This window comes from Stenella coeruleoalba (assembly GCF_951394435.1).
Source record: "Stenella coeruleoalba genome assembly, chromosome: 5".
NCBI classification, from domain to species: domain Eukaryota; kingdom Metazoa; phylum Chordata; class Mammalia; order Artiodactyla; family Delphinidae; genus Stenella; species Stenella coeruleoalba.
Window position 1 is genome coordinate 86,401,164 of NC_137150.1, and position 26,598 is coordinate 86,427,761.

Genomic DNA, 26,598 nt, shown 5'->3' on the forward strand with positions numbered 1-26,598 from the left:
TAAGTTCATTTAGTGTTTAACGATCCTAAAAATTACTGTAACACGATAGGCATCATGTTGGGTTCTTTATTCTTTATTCTTTACCCTACTTCGCTGCTCCTGAAGATTAAACCATTGAGAAGTCAAGTATCTCAGGTTGACTAGAACAAAGGCATACAGGCCTTCCAAGCCTTGACATTTAGCTTTTGTTTGTTTTTTTGTTTGTTTGTTGACATTTAGCTTTTAAATTGTCATCTTAATTCCAATATCTTATGAACTAGTAAAACAACTGCTGACGTTTCTTCACATACAATGAATCTCATTGTCCTAATGCTTGGGTGCCTGTTTTAGGGCATGAGGAATGCCTACAACAGTGAATGGCATTCCTAAATCACTGACAAGTAATCCTAGCAGGAAAGCTTCAAGAAGGCCAGTATCCTGTCCGGTCAACATTTCTTATTAGGTTTCAACTTCCAGCATGGTTTAAAAATATTTCTCTCACCGGTGGAAGCAAAGCATCAAAAGAAAACAAAAACTGAACAATCTGCAAAACTATAAAGATAGATAATAGTGGCAATTATAAGTATCTGTACAGCTCCAAGTTTCTAGAAAATTTATCACAATAGGTATGTTTAATAATAAACAACTTGAGAGTCTGCAGCAATAAATGTTATCTAGGTAATGACTGTTTTTTATTGTTAAGTTGTTTATAAAAAGCAAAATCTTCAAGAGGCATTCTAAACTCTGGTTTGTAATAGACTGGGATGAGGATACTGTAATATCATTTATATCCAAATAAAAAAACCATAGAGAGCCAAGGGTGTAGTAGCCACTGAATAGCTTTAGTTTACGGTGACAGAGAAAAGTGAAATTTTGATCTATCCGGGTTTTTTTTTTTTTTAATAGTAATGTATAGGGTACTACTGAGAGTGACGTGTTTTAATGAAAGCACATATATGTGCATCCCCAAATATTCTGTCTTTGAGGTAACTTGATACACACACACACAGAAAGGGGAGACAGTAGGGACAAGACAGTTTGCATCAACCTTTTTTCTTATTCTTTGCAGATTTCTTCTTAGAAACCTCTTGCGACCAGAGAAATTTACGAGTGTGAGGGCTTTCCACTGCAGACAGAATGATTACTCAAGAAGAGAAGAGTGGAAAAGTTTTCATCACAAGGGAAAAAAACATTTTTTGGCAAATACATGAGGTGATGGATGTTAACTAAATTTATTGCAGTAATCATTTTGCAAAATATGTAAGTCAAGTCATTAGGTTGTACCCCTTAAATTTATACACTGCTGTATGTCAACTATATCTCAGTAAAACTGCAAGGGAAAAAAAAAAGAGAAGAGTGAGCTATTCTAGGCTTTCAGCTCAGGTGGTGGTAGACAGGTTCACAAAAGCCAATTAAAATGAGCGTATTTCCAAGGTCATCTACATCTTTAGGTCTTAGGTAAAGCAAAGTCTAGAATGGTAAATCTCAGGCTTCCTAAATATCATTAACATCTTTGTTTCATTAAACCAGCTTAGAGTGCCTTTCACATTTCTCTCTTCTCCATTAATCCTACGAACACTGTACTTCGTTAAGTAACTAATCCAGTGAGCAGATTACTCAAAGAGGAAGAGCATCTAAAACAAATAATCAGGACTTCTTTTTCTTTTTTAAGATTCTTCCGTCTTCTGTCTCGAGGTAACATATGTCTGTCTTCAAAGAGTAATAAATGAAAAACCCATTGCCTCTCAGCTGCACTCTGTCTAAGCTGCCGTGTGGTACCCAGAGGTGCCCTTGATGTTCCCTGTGTCTAAAGGAGGCACAGTCTTCTATTGCATGCCACAGGGGAGCTGCTCCAAGCTTCAAAGGCCTCCAATTTCACAAAAGCATACTGGAGCAATGAAAAACATCTGTCATGATCCGCTCATTTACACCCAACAGCTTTCTTGTCAAAGCCCTCTTCAGGAGGAAACCTATTTCCCAAAAGTTAGATCTTAGAGCACACAGCTCACCACTTCAGCAAAAATCTGGTAGATCTCTGTGAAGGAAGAAAGGGAAAGAATTTAACACAAAAAGGCAGTGCAGGAAGCCCAATAGCTGATGACAACAGCTCAAATGTTCAAATGATGGGTTATTTACTTTGCCTGAAACCAACAACTTTTGATTTCTACCCCAGATCCTAGTTTCTAACAGTTGCAACTTTCTGGCAAGAGGGACAGATGTCCTATCAGAATTACTCTCCCTTGAGAATAAGTAAGGTAAACCTGGTCATTAGAAGAAAGAAGAATTGAACAGTCCAGAGTCCTGATGAATACAATGGGAGAACTCCATAGGTAGATAAGGATTTCTGACTAGGAACATTCAGTCAGAAAGTCCTGTTGCAGCCAAACAAACAAAAATAAAACCAAAGACACAAATCTCCCTGAATAATACGCCCTGTGATAAACTACCTGCAGAATTTAGTATGATAACATCTTTCTCTTAAAGAATCAGTATGTGTCCTCTTATAACAAAAATCTAATTAATGTACCTTTTTAAATTTTTGGCTCTTCAGGCATGACTGCCAAGAAATTTAATGGTCAGGGTTACTTAAATAAATTAATAAATCTAATTTATCTTTCAATAAATAAATTCTTGTGACTATGGTACCTGCTTTTTCTCTTATTTACTATTTTTGGTGTTCAGACTTTATTCTAATAAAATTGATGTCTTTTATTATAAGATCTCTTAAGTCCTTTCTAGAAAACGAGTAGGGGAATAATTTCTTTTTATTTCATAGAAAAAAACTTTCTTAACCTGTGTGAAAAATATAGCACCAAAAGATCTTCCCTGAACTCCTTTTAAGAGATCCTCAAATTTGGAAGACACTTTTAGATCAGCAAACAACTGGAAAACTAAGTAATGATTATGACTACATATAAATGTCCTATACATTGAAAAAAATCATTAATAAAGCCAAGGGGAAGACAAATCATGATAAAAGACTAATTTCCTTACCACAAATAGCTCCTACTACTGAATAAAAACAAGACAAAACATTTTTTAAAAATGGGTGAAGAGGAAGACAAGGGAGATCAAGATGGCAGAGCAGGAGGACGCCGAGCTCACCTCCCTGACGAGCACATCAAGAATACTTCTAGTGGGAAGACGTGGAGTTCGCATCTCCCCACAACTAGGGCGCCTGCCAGTTGCTGGTGGAGGACCTCAATGCCCAAGGAGATGGGAGGAACACCTGAGCAACTGGGTAGGACATGGGGAGAGTGAGGGGGAGGAGAAGTGGAGGCTGGACATGACCGGTGCCCCTGAGGGGTGGCTGGGAGCGGGGACAGGTTCCCACTCCTGGAGGGACCCTCAGGGGCTTGGAGGACCAGGGGGAGCACACCTAGCATTTCCCCAGCCCAGTCGGGCCCCAGGAAGCCTGCGGGGCTCTCGGGCCAGGTCCTCCACCTTCTGAGGCCCCCTCCGGGCTGCGTTGGTCCTAGTGGGGTAGGAGGGAAGTGGGGGGAGAAGAGGAGAGGTGGATGGGAGGGGGCCTCAGGGATCAGAGGACCAGGGGAGGCACACAAGGCATTTCCCCCACCCTCTCAGCCTCAGGAAGCCTGTTGGCCTCCCAGTCCTGGTCCTCTATTCTCTGAGGCCCCCTCCAGCCTTGTGGGCCCTAGGAGGGAGGGAGGAGGAGAGGCAGTCGGGGAGGGGCCCTCTGGGATCAGGAGGATCAGGGGAGGCACGGAGAGCATTTCCCCCACCCTTTCAGCCTCAGGAAGCCAGTTGGGGTTCCAGGTCTGGTCCCCTGCCTTCTGGGGCCCCCTCCTGCCGTGTGACTCCTAGGAGCATAGGAGGGAGAGGGAGAAGAAGAGAGGCCAATGGGAGGGGCCCTCCGGGATCGGAGGATGAGGGGGGAATGTGCCTAGTGTTACCCCTGCCTACTCGGGCCCAGTGAGCCTGCTGTGGTCCTGGACCTGGTCTTACAACCTCCAAGGCCAGAGGCACTCCTGGGCCCCTCCTGCTGAGCCTAAGCCCCACCCCTCCCCAGGGCCTTTTTGGGCCCTGTGGGTCTTAAGCATATGCCCCGCCCACTGCCTAAACCTCGACCCCCACAGCTAAGGCCTTTTCCGGCTTTTTTTTTTTTCTCCTCTTTTTTACTATTGTGCTTTGTTTTACATTCAGTTTGTTGTTTCATCTATATTTTTATTTTTTCATTCTTCCTAACATATTTGTTACTTTTCTAATCTTATTTTACTTTTTATTCTTTGTTATTGTTCTCCTCCTTTTTTTCCTTGTTCTTTTTTTCTTCCTGCCCCACACAGTTTGTGGGATCTTGGTTCATGAGCTGGGGGTAGGGCCAGAGCTCCAGCAGTGGGAGCACCAAGTACAAACCACTGGACTAACAGAGAACCTCAGACCCCAGGGTATATTCATCTGAGTGAGGTCTCCCAGAGGTCCTCATCTTGGCACCAAGTCCCAGTTCTACCTAACAGCCTACAAACTCAGTGCTGGAAGCCTCAGGCCAAACAACCAGTAAGACAGGAACACAATCCTATCCCTCAAAAAACAAAAAAAAAAATGAGACGACAAAAAAAATATGTCACAGATGAAGGAGCAAAGTAAAAACCTAAAAGACCAAATAAATGAAGAGAAAATAGGCAACCTATCTGAAAAAGAATTCAGAGTAATGATAGTAAAGATGATCCAGAATCTCAGAAATAGAATGGAGGCATGGATTGAGAAAATATAAGAAATGTTTCACAAAGATCTAGAAGAAATAAAGAGCAAACAAAGAGTGATGAACAATACAATAACTGAAATGAAAAATACACTAGAAGGAATCAATAACAGAATAACTGAGGCAGAAAAACGAATAAGTGAGCTGGAAGACAGAATGGTGGAAATAACTGCCAAGGAACAGAATAAGGAAGAATGAAAAGAATTTAAGACAATCTCAGAGACCTCTGGGACAACACTAAATGCGCCAACATTCGAATTATAGGGTCCCAGAAGAAGAAGAGAAAAAGAAAGGGTCTGAGAAAATATTTGAAGAGATTACAGTGGAAAACTTCCCTAACATGGGAAAGGAAATAGTCAATCAAGTCTAGGAAGCACAGAGAGTCCCATATAGGATAAACCCTAGGAGAAATACATCAAGACACATATTAATCAAACAAAAAAAAATTAAACTCAAAGAAAAAATATTAAAAGCATCAAGGGAAAAGCAAAAAATAACATACAAAGGAATCCTCATGAGGTTATCAGCTGATTTTTCAGCAGAAACTCTGCAGGCCAGAAGGAAGTGGCAGGATATACTTTAAGTGATGAAAGAGAAAAACCTACAAATGACTCTACCCAGCAAAGATCTCATTCAGATTCAATGGAGAAATCAAAAGCTTTTCAGACAAGCAAAAGCTAAGAGAATTCAGCACCACAAAATCAGCTTTACACCAAATGCTAAAGGAACTTCTCTAGGCAGGAAACACAAGAGAAGAAAAAGATCCACAAAAATAAACCCAAAACAATTAAGAAAATGGTAATAGGAACATACTCTCGATAATAACCTTGAATGTAAATGGATTAAATGCTCCAAACAAAAGACACAGACTGGATGAATGGATACAAAAACAAGACCCATATATATGCTGTCTATAAGAGACCCACTTCAGACCTAGGGACACTTATAGACTGAAAATGAGGGGATGGAAAAAGATATTCCATGCAAATGGAAATCAAAAGAAAGCTGGAGTAGCAATTCTCATATCAGACAAAATAGACTTTAAAATAAAGACTATTACAAGAGACAAAGAAGGACACTACTTAATGATCAAGGGATCTATCCAAGAAGAAGACATAACAATTATATATATTTATGTACCCAACATAGGAGCACCTCAATACATAAGGCAAATACTAACAGCCATAAAAGGAGAAATCGACAGTAACACAATAATAGTAGGGGACTTTAATACCTCACTTACACCAATGGACAGATCATCCAAACAGAAAATGAATAAGGAAATACAAGCTTTAAAGACACAATAGACCAGATAGATTTAATCGATATTTATAGGACACTCCATCCAAAAACAACAGAATACACTTTCTTCTCAAATGCACATGGAACATACTCAAGGATAGATCACATCTTGGGTCACAAATCAAGCCTCGGAAAATTTAAGAAAATTGAAATCATATCAAGCATCTTTTCTGACCACAATGATACGAGATTGGAAATCAATTACAGGAAAAAAACTGTAAAAAACACAAAAACATGGAGGCTAACAGTGTGCTACTAAATAACCAAGAGATCACTGAAGAAATCAAAGAAGACATTAAAAAATACATAGAAACAAATGACAACAAAAACATGATGACCCAAAACCTATGTGACGCAGCAAAAGCAGTTCTAAGAGGGAAGTTTATAGCCATTCAATCTCACCTTAAGAAGCAAGAAAAATCTCAAATAAACAATCTAACCTTACACCTAAAGCAACTAGAGAAAGAAGAACAAAGAAAACCCAAAGTCAGTAAAAGGCAAGAAATCATAAAGATCAAAACAGAAATAAATGAAATAGAAACGAAGAAAACAATAGCAAAGATCAATAAAACTAAAAGTTGGTTCTTTGAGAAGATAAGCAAAATTGATAAACCTTTAGCCAGACACATCAAGAAAAAAAGGGAGAGGACTCAAATCAATAAAATTGGAAATGAAAAGGGAGAAATCACAACTGACACTGCAGAAATACAAAGGATTACAAGAGACTACTACAAACAACTCTATGCCAATAAAATGGACAACCACAAAGAAAAGGACAAACTCTTGGAAAGGTACAATTTTTGAAGACAGAACCTGGAAGAATTAGAAAATATAAACAGACCTATCACAAGTAATGAAATTGCAACTGTAACTAAAAATCTCCCAACAAACAAAAGTCCAGGACCAGACAGCTTCACAGGCAAATTCCATCACACATTTAGAGAAGAGCTAACATCTATCCTTCTCAAACTCTTCCAAAAAATTGCTGAGGGAGGAACACTCCCAAATTCGTTCTATGAGGCCACCATCACTTGTACCAAAACCAGACAAAGGTATCACACAAAAAGAAAATTACAGACCAATATCACTGATGAACATAGATGCAAAAATCCTGAACAAAATACTACCAAACAGAATCCAACAACACATTGAAAGGATCATACAGTATGATCAAGTGGGATTTATCCAGGAATGCAAGGATTCTTCAATATACACAGATCAATCAGTGTGAAACACCATATTAACAAATTAAGAAATAAAAACCATATGATCATCTCAATAGATTCAGAAAAAGCTTTTGACAAAATTCAACACCGCTTTATGATAAAAACTCTCCAGAAAATGGGCATAGAGGGAACCTACCTCAACATAATAAAAGCCATATATGACAAACCCAAAGCAAACATCATTCTCAATGGTTAAAAACTGAAAGCATTTCCATTAAGATCAGGAACAAGACAAGGATGGCCACTCTCGCCACTCTTATTCAACATAGTTTTGGAAGTCTTAGCCATGGCAATCAGAGAAGAAAAAGAACTAAAAGGAATACAAACTGGAAAAGAAGTAAAACTGTCACTGTTTGCAGATGACATGATACTATACGTAGAAAATCATAAAGATGCCACTAGAAAACTACTAGAACTAATCAATGAATTTGGTAAAGTTGCAGGAAACAAAATTAATGCACAGAAATCTCTGGCATTCCTATACACTAACAATGAAAAAACAGAAAGACAAATTAAGGAAACAATCCTATTTACCATCTCAACAAAAAGCATAAAATACCTAGGAATAAACCTACCTAAGGAGGCAAAAGAATTGTACTCAGAAAACTATAAAACACTGACGAAAGAAATCAAAGATGATATAAACAGATGGAGATATATACCATGTTCTTGGATTGGAAGAATCAACATTGTGAAAATGACTACACTACCCAAAGCAACCTACATATTCAATGCAATATCAATAAAAACACCAATGGCATTCTTCACAGAATTAGAACAAAAAGTGTTACAATTTGTATGGAAACACAAAAGACCCCGAATAGCCAAAGCAATCTTGAGAAAGAAAAATGCAGCTGGAGGAATCAGGCTCCCTGACTTCAAACTATATTACAAAGCTACAGTAATTAACACAGTATGGCATCGGCACAAAAAACAGAAATATAGATCAGTGGTACAGGATGGAAAGCCCAGAGATAAAGCCACCCAAATATGGTCACCTAATTTACGACAAAGGAGGCAAGAACATACAATGGAGAAAAACAGCCTCTTCAATAAGTGATGCTTAGAAAACTGTGACAGCTACGTGTAAAAGAATGAAATTAGAACACTGCCTAATACCATACACAAAAATAAACTCCAAATGGATTAAAGACCTAAATGTAAGACCAGACACTATAAAACTCTTAGCAGAAAACATAGGAAGAACACTCTTTGACATAAACCACAGCAGGATCTTTTTTGACCCACCTCCTAGAGTAATGAAAATAAAACAAAAATAAACAAATGGGACCTAATGAAACTTAAAAGCTTTTGCACAGCAAAGGAAACCATAAACAAGACGAAAAGACAACCCTCAGAATGGGAGAAAATATTTGCAAATGAAGCAATGGACAAAGGATTAATCTCCAAAATATACAAACAACTCAAGGAGCTCAATATCAAAAAAAACAAACAACCTAATTAAAAAATAGACATTTCACCAAAAAAGATATACAGATGGTCAAGAGGCATATGAAAAGATGCTCAACATCACTAATTATCAGAGAAATGCAAATCGAAACTACAGTGAGGTATCACCTCACACTGGTTAGAATGGGTATCATCAGAAAATCTACAAACAATAAATGCTGGAGAGGGTATGGAGTAAAGTGAACCCTTTTGCACTGTTGGTGGGAATGTAAATTGAAACAGCCACTATGGAGAACAGTATGGAAGTTCCTTAAAAAACTAAAAATAGAACTACCACATGACCCAGCAATCCCACTACTGGGCATATACCCTGAAAAAGCTAATTCAAAAGGATACATGTACCCTAATGTTCATTGCAGCACTATTTACAATAGTCAGGACATGGAAACAACCTAAATGTCCAACAATAGATGAATGGATAAAGAAAATGTGGTACATATACACAATGGAATATTACTCAGCCATGAAAAGGAACAAAATTGGGTCATTTATAGAGATGTGGTGGACCTAGAGTCTGTCATACAGAGTGAAGTAAGCCAGAAAGAGAATAACAAATATCGTATATTAACGCATATATGCGGAATCTAGAAAAATGGTACTGATGAACCTATTTGCAGGGCAGGAATAGAGACGTAGATGTAGAGAATGGACATATGGACACAGAAGGGGACGGGGAGGGTGGGACAAACTGGGAGATTAGGTTTGACATAAATACACTACCATGTGTAAAATAGCTAGCTAGTGGGAACCTGCTGTATAGAGCGGGGAGCTCAGCTTGGTGATCTGTGATGACCTAGATGGGTGGGATGGAGGGATGGGAGGGAGGTCCAAGAGGGAGGGGATGTAGGTATGCACGTAGCTGATTCGCTTCATTGTGCAGCAGAAACTGACACAACACTGTGAAGTAATTCTACTCCAATAAAAAAAAAGGATACATCTAAATGTGGAGCTATTCTTGCCGGACACAAACAGGAGTCTGCAAGAAAGGCTCTTCTACAAACAAGGCTGTAAAGATCCACATGGCGTCGGGCAGGAAGAGAGGAGAAGCAATCAGGCAAGACCCACACATTTAGCAGGACACAGAGGAGAAGGGAGATATGATGGGCTCAGAGATCCTCCCTGCAGAGTTAGGGGTTTGAACCACCTTTGGGCACACCAGCCCTGGGGTCCAACACAAGGAAGACAAGTCCCCTTAGCTGGTTTGAAGACCAGTGGGACTTAGAGAAGGGTTGTAAGAAGCCGAGACTCTGCTCATGAAGAGCAGGTGCACATGCTTGCCTACTCTAGGGAACAAGGGGGAGGAAGCAGATTTAAAACTGTGTGGGGTTCTGGCTGGTTTCCCACAACTACTCCTGTCTTCAGCAAGTGCCTGACCCAGCTGCTCTTGCTCCTGTGCAGCTCTCTACCAGGATGGAGGTGCTTTAGGGGGTGGGGGGGAGTGCACACTTAGAGGAAATGAACCAGCTTGGACCCGACCCTCAGGGCTTCTGTTCCATCACCTTGAGCTCTGATCACACCCAGATAGGGCTGTGACAGCCACTGAGCATAAGAGAAGCCGGCTTGCACCTGGCTCTGGCTCTAGTCCCTCCATCTCCAGCCCTACCTCTCACCAAGGTGATAACCGCCTGCACACCCCAGGAGAAGATGTGACCCATGCTCACTTCAGATTCAGCTTTCCCACCAAAGCCACTGGGCACATGCAAACTGCATAGGGACACTCCCATGCAAGGATACTCCTTCAAGACCAGGATAGGTAACTATTTCACCTAATTTCATAGAGAAAGAGAAAGTTAAACAAATGGGAAGACAGAAGAAATTGTTTTAAATGAAAGAACAGGGAAATAAACCTGAAGAAAACCCTAATGGAACAGAGATAAATAACTTACCAGATAAAGGGTTCAAAGCATTAGTAATAAGAATGCTAACTGAACTTGGTTAAAAAAAAATAGATGAACACAGGAAGAATTTTAACAAGGAACCAGAAAATATATTAAAAAAAAGAAAGAAAGAAAGGAAAACCAAACGGAGCTCAAAAATACAATAACTGAAATGGAAAATACACTAGAAGGAATTAATAGCAGATTAGGTGATACAGAAGAACACATAAGCAATCTGGGAGAGAGAGTAATGAAATCATCCAATCAGAACAGCAAAAAGAAAAACAAATTTTAAAAAATGATTAAGGGGCCTCTGGGACAACGTCAAGTGTTATAACATTCACATTATAGGGGTCCCAGAGGTTGAAAAGAGACAGAAAGGGATAGAAAATGTATTTGATGAAATTATGGCTGAAAAGTTCCTGAAGTTGAAGAAGGAAACAGATTTCTAGTACAGGAAGCACAGGTAGTCCCAAACAAATGAACATAAAGAGACCCACATTGAGACGTATCATAATTAAAATGGCAAAGGCTAGAGATAAACAGATAATTTTAAAGACAGCAGAAGAAAAACAGAGTCACATACAAGGGAATCCCTATAAGGCTATCAGCTGATTTTTCTGTGGGAACTTTGCAGGCCAGAAGGAAGCAGCATGATATATTCAAAATCTTGAAAAGGAAAAACCTGCAACCTAGCATACTCTATCCAACAAGGTTATCATTCAGAATTGAAGAAAATATGAATTTCTCTGACAAGCAAAAACTAAAAGTTCATCAATACTAAAGTGACCCTAAAAGAAAAAGGTCTCTTTAAGTGGAAAAGAAAAGGCTACAACAAGAAGTGAGAATTTATAAGAAAGGAAAAATCCCACAGGTAAAGGCAAATATACAGTAAAGGCTGTGGATCAGTCACTTAAATAAGTGAGCATGAAGACTGAAAGACAAAGATTGTAAAATCAACTGTAACTACAATAAACAGTTAAGGGATATGCATGAAGATGTAAAATATGGCATCAAAAACACAAAACATGGGGAAAGGGAGTAAAAATGTAGATCTTTTAGAATGTGTTTGAACTTGTGATTATCAGTTTAAAACAAGTAGATAGAGCTATAGGTCAATACATGAACCCCAAGGTAACCACAAATCAAAAGCCTACAATAGATACACAAAAACTAAAGAGAAAAGAACACAAGCATATCACTAAAGAAAATCATCAGACCACAAGGGAACAAACTAAAAAAAGAGAAAAAAGCAGAACTACAATAACAACCAGTAAATAAGTAAGAAAATGACAATAAGTACACACCATAATCAAGTAGGATTTATTCCAGGGATGCAAAGATGGTTCAATGTCTGAAAATCAAGCAATGTGATACACCACATTAACAAAACAAAGGATAAAAATCACATGATCACCTCAATAGACACAGAAAAAGAATTTGACAAAATTCAACATGTATTCATGATAAACTCTCATCAAAGTCAATACAGAGGGAACAAATCTCAACATAATAAAGGCCATTTATGACAAACACACAGCTAACATACTCAATCGTGAGAAGTTGAAAGATTTTCCTCTACAATCAGGAACAAGACAAGGATGCCCACTCTCAGAACATCTATTTAACATAATATTAGAAGCCCTAGCCACAGCAAGCAGACAAGAAAAAGAAATAAAAAGGCATCCAAATTGGAAGAGAATAAGTTAAACTGTCACTATTTGCAGATGACATGACCATATACACAAAACCCTGAAGTTTCCACCAAAATTTAATTGGATTCCCCCACCACCCCCAAAATGGGACCTAATTAAACTTAAAAGCTTTTGCATAGCAAAGGAAACCATCAACAAAATGAAAAGACAACCTACTGAATGGGAAAACATATTTGCAATGATATGACCAATAAGGAGTTAATATTCAAAATATACAGCTCATATAAGTCAATATCAGAAAAACAACTCAATTAAAAAATGGGCAGAAGACCTCAATAGACATTTTTTCAAAAAAGACATACAAATGGCAAACAGGCACATGAAAAGATGCTCAACATTCCTAGTCATCAGAAAAATGCAAATCATAACCACAGTGAGATATCACCTCACACCTGTCAGAAAACAACAAAAAGTCCACAAATAAGTATTGGGAAGAATGTGGAGCAAAGAGAACCCTAATACACTGTTGGTGGGAATGTAAACTGGTAGAGTCACTATGGAAAACAGTACGGAAGTTCCCCAAAAAAGCAAAAAACAGAACTACCATATGATCCAGCAACTCCAATCCTGGGCATATATCTGAAGAAAACAAAAAACAGTAATTTGAAAAGATATATGCACCCCAATGTTCATAGCAGCATTATTTACAATAGTCAAGATATGGAAGCAACCTAAGTGTCCATCAACAAATGAATGGATAAAGAGGATGTGGTATATATAGGCAATGAAATATTACTTGGTCATAAAAAAGAAAGAAATTTTCCCATCTGCAACAACATAGATGGACCTGGAGGATATCATGCTTAGTGAAATAAGTAAGCCAGAGAAAGACAAATGCTGTATATTAGCACTTACATGTGGAACCTAAAATAAAAATACCAAACAAATGTAACAAAACAGAAACAGACTTACAGATAGAGAGAACAAGCTAGTGGTTACCAACGGGGAAAGGGATGGAAGAGAGGTAAGATAGGGGTAAGGGATTAAGAGGTACAAACAGGCCTGGGGCCCCCCTTTCCAGAGCCAGCCATGGCGTGCTGGGCGGCCCCAAGGCGTGGCCCTCAGCTGAGATCAGGGAGCCCTTCCCTGGCCCCTCGCGCCCTCTCAGACCAGCAGTGAGCGGGGGATGACTTGAAGTGGGTGCTCTGAGGTGACAGCCCTCGCTGGCACAGTCTATTTCTGGACACGTTCTCACAGTCTCCTGCTGGGGACCATTTTGTTCTTCCCTGGGCAGCATGAACTTCTCAAGTTGCCCACAGACCAGGGCTCGGCCCACAGGAGCCAGAGTGCTGCAGGCAGCCCCACGCGGGCAGGCTGCGTGCCGAGCAGGCCTGCACTCCCCCTGCCAAGGACTGGGACTGGAGAGTGGCTGCACTGGCTGCTGAAGACAAAGCAGAAAGCGTGTCCTGCCTCCACTGTGTTCTGGGCACTGAGCAGCTGTCACAGGCCTTGGTGCTAGGTGAGGTCCTGAGCACTCCTGCTTTGGAGTGGGCTCCCCCGCGGAGCCCCAGAGGGGCCTGGCCCCAACAGCTCAGGGTCCCTCCCAGCCCCCATGTCTCTGGCCCAGGCCTCAGACCCGTGTGTACAGGGCAGGGACTGGGGACTTCCTTGGGAACCGAAGGACTGCTGGGCCAGTTGGGCATGTGGGAGTCACTAAGGGGGTGGCCCGAAGCAGGCTGTGGGGGCCACAGAGGGGGGCCTGCTTCCGGACAGGCCAGGGCTCCGGGGTTGCTCAGCCCACGTGCAGCACTGTTTCAGGCCTTGCCTGCTGCCCGCAGTGTCCCCAGGAGCTAGTGCCCCAGGGGCTGAGCTCCACTGGGGGTGGTGGGGGTGGGGGAGCAAGGGGAGAGGTGGGGTCGGCCTTCTGCCTAGGCCAGCCATCATGAGATCTGGTTGTGCTCCGTGGTCAGACGAATCCCGACCAGCCCTGGCTGAGAGTCTCGTGCTCCTGTGAGAGCTGCTGACCTGCTTGGTGTGGGTGGGTGTCTATAGGCCATTGTCTCAAGGCCTGTTTATGTTTTCCTTTCACTAAGTTTGGGTTTATTTTGGTTGGGTTGGCACTAATTCTTAAGATGCTGTGAGAACCACTTCATCCGAATGCCAAATAAATTTGTGTTCTGGGGAAAAAAAAAAAAAAAGAGGTACAGACAACTATGTATAAAATAAATAAGATATAAGGATAGATTGTCCAATGCAGGGAATATTGCCAATATTTTATAACAACTTTAAATGGAGTACAATCTATAAAAATATTGAATCACTATGTTGTACACCTGAAACTAATATAATATTGGAAATCAACAATACTTTAACTTTAAAAAGTTAAATAAATAATAATAAAGGTGTCCTTAAGACAAAAAAATGGGTGAAGAACATGAGTGTCTCAAAATACAAATGAACAACTAAAAATATGAAAAGATGTCCAATTTTATGCATAATTAAAGGCAAGAAAATTAAAACATCATTAACTTAGCATATTAAAAATTTTTGATAATACATAACTTTGGCAAGTGTATGAATAACAAGGTGCATGGATAAACTCTTACTCAGTGTCACCTGGAAATACACAGTCTTTTGAGAGTATAATTTGGGAATATTGATTAAAATGAATAATATACAAACTCTTTGACCTACCAATTCCACTTTTAGTAAGTGACCCTACAGACACATTTGCACAATTGTGCTAATATATATTTTCCAGAATATTTGTTGCATATATATTTTGTTGATAAAATACTGGAAACCATTTAAATAGGATTTCCAAACAATAAAATACTAGTCAACCAAAGAATGAGGCAGAACTGTGTATAGTAATATGCAAAGATGCTCCAGACATTCAGTGAGGGGAAAAAAAATCGTACAGAACACTATACTTGTATATATGTATGTCTATGCTTATAATATACGGCCATATATGCACAGAAATACTGAGAAGGCGTGTAAGACACTTCGTGTTTTTCTCTCTCAGTTGTACAATTGGAGGGGGCAGGGAGAAGAGAAATTGTTTTTCTTTATACTTTTCTGTACTGCTACATTTTCTAGAGTGCAAATTTGTTACTTTATAGTAAACACCCTAATTTGCTGCACCTTGCTTAGCTGATTACCTCTTAAATTGAAGCTTCACTGAAAACAGTTTGGAAAACAACCAGGATAAAACCTCTAGTATCTAGGCCAGTGCAGATGCATATGGTTCAGGCCCTAAATTTAATCTGTGTGTGTGGCCGGCTTTACCTTTGGTAGGATGCTTAGATAAGCGGACTCGCTGGAAGCTTTCAGAAAGGCAGAGGAGGGCGGTGGGGGAGTCCTGGTGAGGTCCCTGATCAGTTCATCATTCCTGGAGCTCCTGAGGGAAAGGAAGCTGGCACTACTCTGACTGAGGCTCCCGAAGCCTGCCAGGTCTGCATCGTGGAGAGAGCTTTTCTGGTGGCACCTGTATCTGGTGTCAGGGCTCACCAGGGCGTCTTCAAACACGGACTCCTCGTCAGAGAGCTGCAGCTTCTCCAGTTCCTTATTGATTTTCTGTACATCTGCCACAGTGGTGCCAGTGGACACGTGACTGTCAGGCTTTGTGTACTCAGCACAGAGACTGAGGATGGTCTCCAGACGCTGTCTCTCCTAGAACACAGAGGAGGGAAGGTCAGTGAGTTTGTGAGAAGGAGACAACTCCGAATAAAAAGATGGAAGAGGCTGGGACCCCTGGTGAATTCAACCCACACATAATCCCACAGATACTTGGCTGGTGATGTTTTTCATCATCTTTGATGAACCCATTTATAAATCCAGATGAAACCTAGGTTAACAATGCCTGATTTCCTCTCAAATTCAATTCTTTATTTGTATATCCCAGTGCTGATCCTAGCACATACTAGCACTCAGTGAGACCTTTCCTGATTTATCAATTCTCCAAACACTTCAAATGTTTTCGTTTAATCTCCTTTTTAAAATCTTCATCCCCTTCCCTCCCTCTACTATCCACCTTCAACAATATCTAGCTCATTCATCACTGTAGACTTAATATTTGAGTTTAAAATTAATTCTCTAGGGCTTCCCTGGTGGCGTAGTGGTTAAGAATCCGCCTGCCAATGCAGGGGACATGGGTTCGAGCCCTGGTCCAGGAAGATCCCACATGCTGCAGAGCAACTAAGCCAGTGTGCCACACTAATGAGTCTGCGCTTTGGAGCCCGCGAGCCACAACTACTGAGCCCGTGTGCCACAACTACTGAAGCCCATGCGCCTAGAGCCCGTGCTCCACAATGAACGAAGAGTAGCCCCCGCTCACCATAACCAGAGAAAAAGCCTGCAACGAAGACCCAACACAGCCTAAAATAAATAAATTTTTTTTAAAACTATTAAAAAAATTAATTCTCTAATTTCCTTATAGAAATGTCATTCTACTGTTTAGACACACAAAAGGAGAATGCTACTTTAGAAAAGGCTTAATTTGAAAGGCATAATAACTAGGTCTTCAATTTTTTTCTTGAAATGCTTCAAATTTTTTAAAACTCTTTTTTATGTCTTGTCACCATATAAAGGTCTTTCCCACCAATTTCTCAAATGAAAAATTGAAATGATTTTTAAAAAAAGAGAATGTCACAAGAAGATGAAGAACATTTAATGTCACGTCCAGATAGAAAGAGAGCAGCATATTTCAAATTCTGAGATCATTCAATCTTTGAATCATTTAGCTGGAAAATAAAATGACAGTTTATTTGTCTAAAAAAAATTAATATAAGGCCATTGATGTCTATAATGGTACCACTAACTGACACTTCACCAAGCTCCCCATGTAAAACACATAGGTATTTATGATTTTTGACTTTAAGTAAACTTACTATACCTTTGTGAACAAGGGGATATAGTTTACAAAATGCTTATCATAAACCTAGACAGCACTCTTTGGAGTGGGGAATCTCAACATCTTCACCTTTCTCATTAGCCCAACTGCCAAAGTGAAAAAAAATAATAAAAGAGCAAAAATCATCTTTGGTTTTTACATCTACCACATTGAAAAGAGAATTCAAAAGTCTTCCATAGAAAAATGTTTTCCAACCTAAACAGGAGGGAAATCCAAAAGGGAGGGGATATATGTATATATATGGCTGATTCATTTTGTCATGCAGTAGAAGCTAACACAACATTGTAACGCAACTACACTCCAATAAAAATTAATTAAAAAAAAAAGAAAAGAGAAAAGAGAAACGTTTTCCAAACTGGTTATCAGTAACAAAATAGAAAAGTGTTAAGTAGCCCTGGGCTGCTGTTTTTAATATCTAATTGCAGAAAATTTGTAAAAACTAAATTCTGAAGGTAGTTCTCTTTATTAGCGGAAGAGTATCAAATAGAAAAGTCAAATAGGAACAGACTAACATAATTCCCTGGTTTTCATTAAATACATCCATTAAATGACAAAATAGCATGAAATGACTTTCATCTGTCCTCTAAAGCACTCTCCCCACCCCAAAAATGCAACAGTTTGATCAAAAGGACTATTAAACGGGTTCTTATAAGCCCCACCTCCCTCTCACTGCCTGAACTTCTGGACTCCAGCTGCAGCTCCATCCTCATGGCCTCGTCCCACGGAAGGCACTCGGCTGCACAACCTCATCCCAGGCGCTTCTGCACCCTGTCCATCCAGGAGCCCTGATGCTTATTTATCTCTGTAGCCGCTACCAGCTGCCAAGCCCTACCCACCTCAGCTTTGTGGGGAAGGAGGGGGGGACACACAGCATTCATTGCCTTATTTTAAACTCCAACAATCTAGAAAAGTCTGCATGTGAATATGCAAAGACAACTGCAAGGGCATATGTGAGGAAGGGGACAGGAACAAGATGTTATATTTTACCCCTTCTCAAAAGCATCTGCATTAGAGGCTAATCTCCAAAGAAAAATTCTCTTTCTGCCATGTAGGTGAATTAAGTTGAAGCATCTAAACTCAGTCTTTGCTAATCTTCATAGATGACAGTGCGTATGCATTCACCTCAACATTCACTACATTTGGGATTATCGGAAAGTTGTCAGTTTCTCTTTACCAGGGCACTAATGAACAGTGTGGTCCTCAAAAGCATGAAAGGTACTTCTGCCCAGCCTGTCATACATAGCAAAATTCCTCCCACATCTCCTTCCCAAAATAGTTTCTTTTGCTGCCAATGCCATTGCTTAATTCCAGAGGGAATAAATGATCCCAGCCAGAAGATGAATGCTATTTCAGACAGTGAAACAGTATTCAAAGGCGGGTACACAGGAAGTTTGGTCTACTGCTATGTGCTTCTCTATTCTTATCACCCCATTCACAGCCCATCTGTTCAGGTTTGAATCACACATGGATGCAGCACTGCTGCCCACGAGTCTAACAGAAATCCAGACCGTGCTGAGACACACTGGCCCCATAAGAACTGCATCAAAGAAAAATAAACTGATGATGAGAAGTGCGTCAGAAGAAAGTCTGCGAGGCATTTCAGAAAGCACGAAAAGCCTTTTAAGGAAAGCCTGCACAGAATTTACCCTCATAACTCTCCCTTGAGCCCTCTTCATCTTTCCCATTCATCACGCCAATATTCTCCACTCTGCATGACCTAAAACGAGGGGGGTCATTCCACACAGGACACTTTTGAGAATCAAATAGGGCACTATTAATAATTACGCTGGGACAGCAAGCACAAACTGGCACTGGCAACCTGAGATGTGTGGCTCTCTTTCTAAAATTCAATTTTCTTTAAGGCTTCACCTAACAATCTGCTGAATTAGGAGGCTACCCTCTTTGACATCTCCAATTCCTACCCACCCTTCCAAACCAGCAATCCACACAGCATTCTCATGAAAAAGGCACCAGTAGAGAGCCCAAATATCTAAATGGCCCAAAACATTGGTGTTAAGGGTTTAGAACGTAGGTCCCTTTGAATTATATTATTTAAAATACATTTTAATTTTTTCTCTCTCTCTCCATTTTCCCTTTCATCCAACTCCATATATCAAAGAAAGCATTGAAGGGGACAAAAGAGCTTAACAAATATACCTGAAGCGGGGACCAGGAGAAGATGTCGGAAGAGTAAGACGCGGAGATCACCTTCCTCCCCCCAGATACATCAGAAATACATCTACACGTGGAAATGCTCCTATAGAACACCTACTGAACGCTGGCACAAGACCTCAGACCTCCCAAAAGGCAAGAAACTCCCCACGTACCTGGGTAGGGCAAAAGAAAAAACAGAGACAAAAGAATAGGGACGGCACCTGCACCAGTGGGAGGGAGCTGTGAAGGAGGAAAAGTTTCCACACACTAGAAGCCCCTTCGCGGGCGGAGACGGGGGATGGGCATGGGGGGAAGTTTCAGAGCCACGGAGGAGAGCACAGCAACAGGGGTGCGGAGGGCAAAGTGGAGAGACTGCCGCACAGAGGATCGGTGCCGACCAGCACTCACCAGCCCAAGAGGCTTGTCTGCTCACCCGCCGGGGCGAGCGGGGGCTGGGAGCTGAGGCTCGGACTTCGGTCGGAGCGCAGGAGAGGACTGGGGTTGGCGGCGTGAACACAGCCTGAAGGGGGCTAGTGCGCCACGGCTAGCCGGGAGGGAGTCCGGTAAAGTCTGGAGCTGCCGAAGAGAAAAGAGACTTTTTCTTCCCTCTTTGTTCCTGGTGCGCCAGGAGAGGGGATTAAGAGCGCCGCGTAAAGGAGCTCCAGATACGGCATGAGTCGCGGCTAACAGAGCGGACCCCAGAGACGGGCATGAGACGCTAAGGCTGCTGCTGCCGCCACCAAGAAGCCTGTGAGCAAAAACAGGTCACTAACCCCACCTCCCCTCCCGGGATCCTGTGCAGCCCGCCACTGCCAGGGTCCCGTGATCCAGGGACAACTTCCCCAGGAGAACGCACGGCGTGCCTCAGGCTGGTGCAACGTCACGCTGGCCTCTGCCGCCACAGGTTCGCCCTGCACTCCGTACCCCTCCCTCCCCCCGGCCTGAGTGAGCCAGAGCCCCCGTATCAGCTGCTCCTTTAACTCCGTCCTGTCTGAGCAAAGAACAGATGCCCTCAGGCGACCTACACACAGAGGCGGGGCCAAAACCAAAACTGAACCCTGGGAGCTGTGCGAACAGAGAAAGGGAAATCTCTCCCAGCAGCCTCAGGAGCAGCAGACTAAAGCTCCACAATCAACTTGATGTACCCTGCATCTGTGGAATACCCGAATAGACAATGAACCATCCCAAATTGAGGAGGTGGACTTTGGGAGCAAGATATATTATATTTTCCCCTTTTCCTCTTTTTTGTGAGTGTGTATGTGTATGCTTCTGGGTGAGATTTTGTCTGTATAGCTTTGCTTTCACCATTTGTCCTAGAATTCTGTCCCTCCATTCTTTTTTTTTTCTTCTTTTTTTTAATAACTTTATTTTATTATCCTACTTTATTTTATTTTATCCTCTTTCTTTCATTCTTTCTATATTTTCTCCCTTTTATTCTGAGCCGTGTGGATGAAAGGCTCTTGGTGCTCCAGCCAGGAGTCAGTGCTGTGCCTCTGAGGTGGGAGAGCCAATGTCAGGACACTGGTCCACAAGACACCTCCCAGCTCCACGTAATATCAAACAGCGAAAATCTCCCAGAGATCTCCATCTCAACACCAACACCCAGCTTCACTCAACGACCAGCAAGCTACAGTGCTGGACACCCTATGCCAAACAACTAGCAAGACAGGAACACAGCCCCCATCCATTAGCAGACAGGCGGCCTAAAATCATAATCACAGACACCCCAAAACACACCACCAGACGTGGACCTGCCCACCAGAAAGACAAGATCCAGTCTCATCCACCAGAACACAGGCACTAGTCCCCTCCACCAGGAAGCCTACACAACCCACTGAACCAACCTTAGCCACTGGGGACAGACACCAAAAACAATGGGAACTACGAACCTGCAGCCTGCGAAAAAGAGATCCCAAACACAGTAAGTAAGCAAAATGAGAAGACAGAAAAACACACAGCAGATGAAGGAGCAAAGTAAAAACCCACCAGACCTAAAAAATGAAGAGGAAATAGGCAGTCTACCTGAAAAAGAATTCAGAATAATGATAGTAAAGATGATCCAAAATCTTGGAAATAGAGTAGAAAAAATGTAAGAAACATTTAACAAGGACCTAGAAGAACTAAAGAGGAAACAAGCAATGATGAACAACACAATATATAAAATAAAAATACTCTAGAAGGGATGAATAGCAGAATAACTGAGGCAGAAGAACGGATAAGTGACCTGGAAGATAAAATAGTGGAAATAATTACTGCAGAGCAGAATAAAGAAAAAAGAATGAAAAGAACTGAGGACAGTCTCAGAGACCTATAGGACAACATTAAATGCACCAACATCCGAATTACAGGGGTCCCAGAAGAAGAAGAGAAAAAGAAAGGGACTGAGGAAATATTTGAAGAGATTATAGTTGAAAACTTCCCTAATATGGGAAAGGAAATAGTTAATCAAGTTCAGGAAGGACAGAGAGTCCCATACAGGGTAAATCCAAGGAGAAACATGCCAAGACACATATTAATCAAACTATCAAAAATTAAATACAAAGAAAACATATTAAAAGCAGCAAGGGAAAAACAACAAATAACACACAAGGGAATCGCCATAAGGTTAACAGCTGATCTTTCAGCAGAAACTCTGCAAGCCAGGAGGGACTGGCAGGACATATTTAAAGTGATGAAGGAGAAAAACCTGCAACCAAGATTACTCTACCCAGCAAGGATCTCATTCAGATTTGATGGAGAAATTAAAACCTTTACAGACAAGCAAAAGCTGAGAGAGTTCAGCACCACCAAACCAGCTTTACAACAAATGCTAAAGGAACTTCTCTAGGCAAGAAACACAAGAGAAGGAAAAGACCTCCAATAGCAAACCCAAAACAATTAAGAATATGGGAATAGGAACATACATATTGATAATTACCTTACTGTAAATGGATTGAATGCTCCCAGCAAAAGACACAGACTGGCTGAATGGATACAAAAACAAGACCCATATATATGCTGTCTACAAGACACCCACTTCAAACCTAGGGACACTTACAGATGGAAAGTGAGGGGATGGAAAAAGGTATTCCATGCAAATGGAAATCAAAAGAAAGCTGGAGTAGCAATTCTCATATCAGACAAAATAGACTTTAAAATAAAGACTATTACAAGAAACAAAGGACACTACATAAAGATCAAGGGATCAATCCAAGAAGAAGATATAACAATTGTAAATATTTATGCACCCAACATAGGAGCACCTCAATACATAAGGCAAATACTAACAGCCATAAAAGGGGAAATCGACAGTAACATGCTATAACACCCCACTTTCACCAACAGACAGATCATCCAAAATGAAAATAAATAAGGAAACACAAGCTTTAAATGATACATTAAACAAGACGGACTTATTTGATATTTATAGGACATTCCATCCAAAAACAACAGAATACACAATTTTCTCAAGTGCTCCTGGAATATTCTCCAGGATAGATCATATCTTGGGTCACAAATCAAGCCTTGGTAAATTTAAGAAAATTGAAATTGTATGAAGTATCTTTTCTGACCACAACGCTATGACACTAGATATCAATTACAGGAAAAGATCTGTAAAAACTACAAACACATGGAGTCTAAACAATACACTACTTAATAACCAAGAGATCACTGAAGAAATCAAAGAGGAAATCTAAAAATACCTAGAAACAAATGACAATGGAGACAAGACGACCCAAAACCTATGGGATGCAGCAAAAGCAGTTCTAAGAGGGAAGTTTATAGCAATACAATCCTACCTTAAGAAACAGGAAACATCTCAGACAAACCTAACCTTGCACCTAAAGCAATTAGAGAAAGAAGAACAAAAAAACCCCAAAGTTAGCAGAAGGAAAGAAATCATAAAGATCAAATCAGAAATAAATGAAAAAGAAATGAAGGAAACGATAGCAAAGATCAATAAAACTAAAAGCTGGATCTTTTAGAAGATAAACAAAATTGATAAACCTTTAGCCAGACTCATCAAGAAAAAATGGGAGAAGACTCAAATCAATAGAATTAGAAATGAAAAAGGAGAAGTAACAACTGACACTGCAGAAATACAAAGGATCATGAGAGATTACTACAAGCAACTCTATGCCAATAAAATGGACAACTTGGAAGAAATGGACAAATTCTAAAAAATGTACAACCTGCCGAGACTGAACCAGGAAGAAATAGAAAATATGAACAGACCAATCACAAGCACTGAAATTGAAACTGTGATTAAAAAGCTTCCAACAAACAAAAGCCTAGGACCAGATGGCTTCACAGGCGAATTTTATCAAACATTTAGAGAAGAGCTAACACCTATCCTTCTCAAACTCTTCCAAAATATTGCAAGGGAGGAACACTCCCAAACTCATTCTACGAGGCCACCATCACCCTGATACCAAAATCAGACAAAGATGTCACAAAGAAAGAAAACTACAGGCCAATATCACTGATGAACATAGATGCAAAAATCCTGAACAAAATACTAGCAAACAGCATCCAAAAGCACATTAAAAGGATCATACACCATGATCAAGTGGGGTTTATTCCAGGGATGCAATATACGCAAATCAATCAATGTGATACACCATATTAACAAATTGAAGGAGAAAAACCATATGATCATCTCAATAGATTCAGAGACAGCTTTCGACAAAATTCAACACCCATTTATGATAAAATCCCTGCAGAAAGTAGGCATAGAGGGAACTTTCCTCAACATAATAAAGGCCATATATGACAAACCCACAGCCAACATCGCCCTCAATGGTGAAAAACTGAAACCATTTCCACTAAGATCTGGAACAAGTCAAGGTTGCCCACTTGCACCACTCTTATTCAACATAGTTTTGGATGTCTTAGCCACAGCAATCAGAGAAGAAAAAAGAAACAAAAGGAATCCAAATTGGAAAAGAAGCAGTAAAGCTGTCACTGTTTGCAGATGACTTGATACTATACATACAGAATCCCAAAGATGCTAGCAGAAAACAAATAGAGTTAATCAATGAATTTGGTAAAGTAGAAGGATACAAAATTAATGCACAGAAATATCTGGCATTGCTATACGCTAATGATGAAAACTTTGAAAGTGAAATTAAGAAATCACTCCCATTTACCACTGCAACAAAAAGAATAAAATATCTAGGAATAAACCTACCTAAGGAGACAAAAGACCTGTATGCAGAAAATTATAAGACACTGATGAAAGAAATTAAAGATGATACAAATAGGTGGAGAGATATACCATGTTCTTGAATTGGAAGAATCAACATTGTGAAAATGACTCTACTACCGAAAGCAATCTACAGATTCAATGCATTCCCTATCAAACTACCACTGGCATTTTTCACAGAACGAGAACAAAAAATTTCGCAATTTGTATGGAAACACAAAAGACCCCAAATAGCCAAAGCAATCTTGAGAACGAAAAACGGAGCTGGAGAAATCAGGCTCCCTGACTTCAGACTATACGACAAAGCTACAGTAATCAAGACAGTATGGTACTGGCACAAAAACAGAAAGATAGATCAATGGAACAGGATAGAAAGCCCAGAGATAAACCCACGCACATATGGTCACCTTATCTTTGATAAAGGAGGCAAGAATATAGAGTGGAGAAAAGACAGCCTCTTCAATAAGTGGTGCTGGGAAAACTGGACAGGTTCATGTGCAAGTATGAAATTTGAACACTCCCTAACACCATACACAAAAATATGCTCAAAATGGATTAAAGACCTAAATGTAAGGCCAGATACTATCAAACTCTTAGAGGAAAACATAGGCAGAACACTCTATGACATAAATCACAGCAAGATCCTTTTTGACCCATCTCCTAGAGAAATGGAAATAATAACAAAAATAAACAAATGGGACCTAATGAAACTTAAAAGCTTTTGCACAGCAAAGGAAACTATAAACAAGACCAAAAGACAACCCTCACAATGGTAGAAAATATTTGTAAATGAAGCAACTGACAAAGGATTAATCTGCAAAATTTACAAGCAGCACATGCAGCTCAATATCAAAAAAACAAACAAACCAATCCAAAAATGGGCACAAGACCTAAACAGACATTTCTCCAAAGAAGATATACAGATTGCCAACAAATACATGAAAGAATGCTCAACATCATTAATCATTAGAGAAATGCAAATCAAAACTACAATGAGATATCATCTCACACCGGTCAGAATGGCCATCATCAAAAAATCTAGAAACAATAAATGCTGGAGAGGGTGTGGAGAATAGGGAACCCTCTTGCACTGTTGGTGGGAATGCAAATTGATACAGCCACTATGGAGAACAGTATGGAGGTTCCTTAAAAAAGTAAAAATAGAATTACCATATGACCCAGCAATCCCACTACTGGGCATATACCCTGAGAAAACCATAATTCAAAAAGAGTCATGTACCAAAATGTTCATTGCAGCTCTATTTACAATAGCCAGGACATGGAAGCAACCTAAGTGTCCGTCAACAGATGAATGGATAAAGAAGATGTGGCCCATATATACAATGGAATATTACTCAGCCATAAAAAGAAATGAAATTGAGTTATTTGTAGTGAGGTGGATGGACCTAGAGTCTGTCATACAGAGTGAAGTAAGTCAGAAAGAGAAAAACAAATACCATATGCTAACACAAATATATGGAATCTAAGAAAAAGAAAAAAAATGCTCATGAAGAACCTAGGGGTAAGACAGGAAAAAAGACACAGACCTACTAGAGAATGGACTTGAAGATATGGGGAGGGGGAAGGGTAAGCTGTGACAAAGTGAGAGAGTGGCATGGACATATATACACTATGAAACGTAAGGTAGATAGCTAGTGGGAAGCAGCCGCATAGCACAGGGAGACCAGCTCGGTGGTTTGTGACCACCTAGAGGGGTGGGATAGGGAGAGTGGGAGGGAGGGAGACGCAAGAGGGAAGAGATATGAGCACATATGTATATGTATAACTGATTCACTTTGTTATAAAGCAGAAACTAACACACCATTGTAAAGCAATTATACTCCAATAATGATGTTAAATACATATATATATATATATACCTGAAGAAAATGTTGCACAATTATTTTCCTTACTGGTTAAAAAAAATGTTGTGGGCCGAGTGTATGTCTTTTGACCTCAGAGCTCTCTTTATTTTTCAGAGGAATATGTCTGGCACTGACCCACTTCAGTTCACAGTTCTCGGTCAGGAACTCTTCCATCTCCTGAACCCATCCAGTCCCCTTGTAATCAACAGCAGCCAGTCTAGGCCCTAGGCCTGTGAATATAATCTAGAAA

General features: G+C 40.4%; 1 protein-coding gene across 11 annotated transcripts in view; it reads right to left on the bottom strand.

The window, feature by feature from the left end:
* The window catches only part of PHLDB2 (pleckstrin homology like domain family B member 2), a 130,107-nt gene that overhangs the window by 56,467 nt on the left and 47,042 nt on the right, over positions 1 to 26,598 (bottom strand). For all 11 annotated transcript variants that reach the window (XM_079921609.1, XM_079921618.1, XM_079921611.1 and 8 more), the window contains one exon: positions 15,521 to 15,904. In XM_079921609.1, coding sequence (XP_079777735.1) covers positions 15,521 to 15,904 — 384 coding nt within the window. The remainder of the gene's footprint in view (positions 1 to 15,520; positions 15,905 to 26,598) is intronic.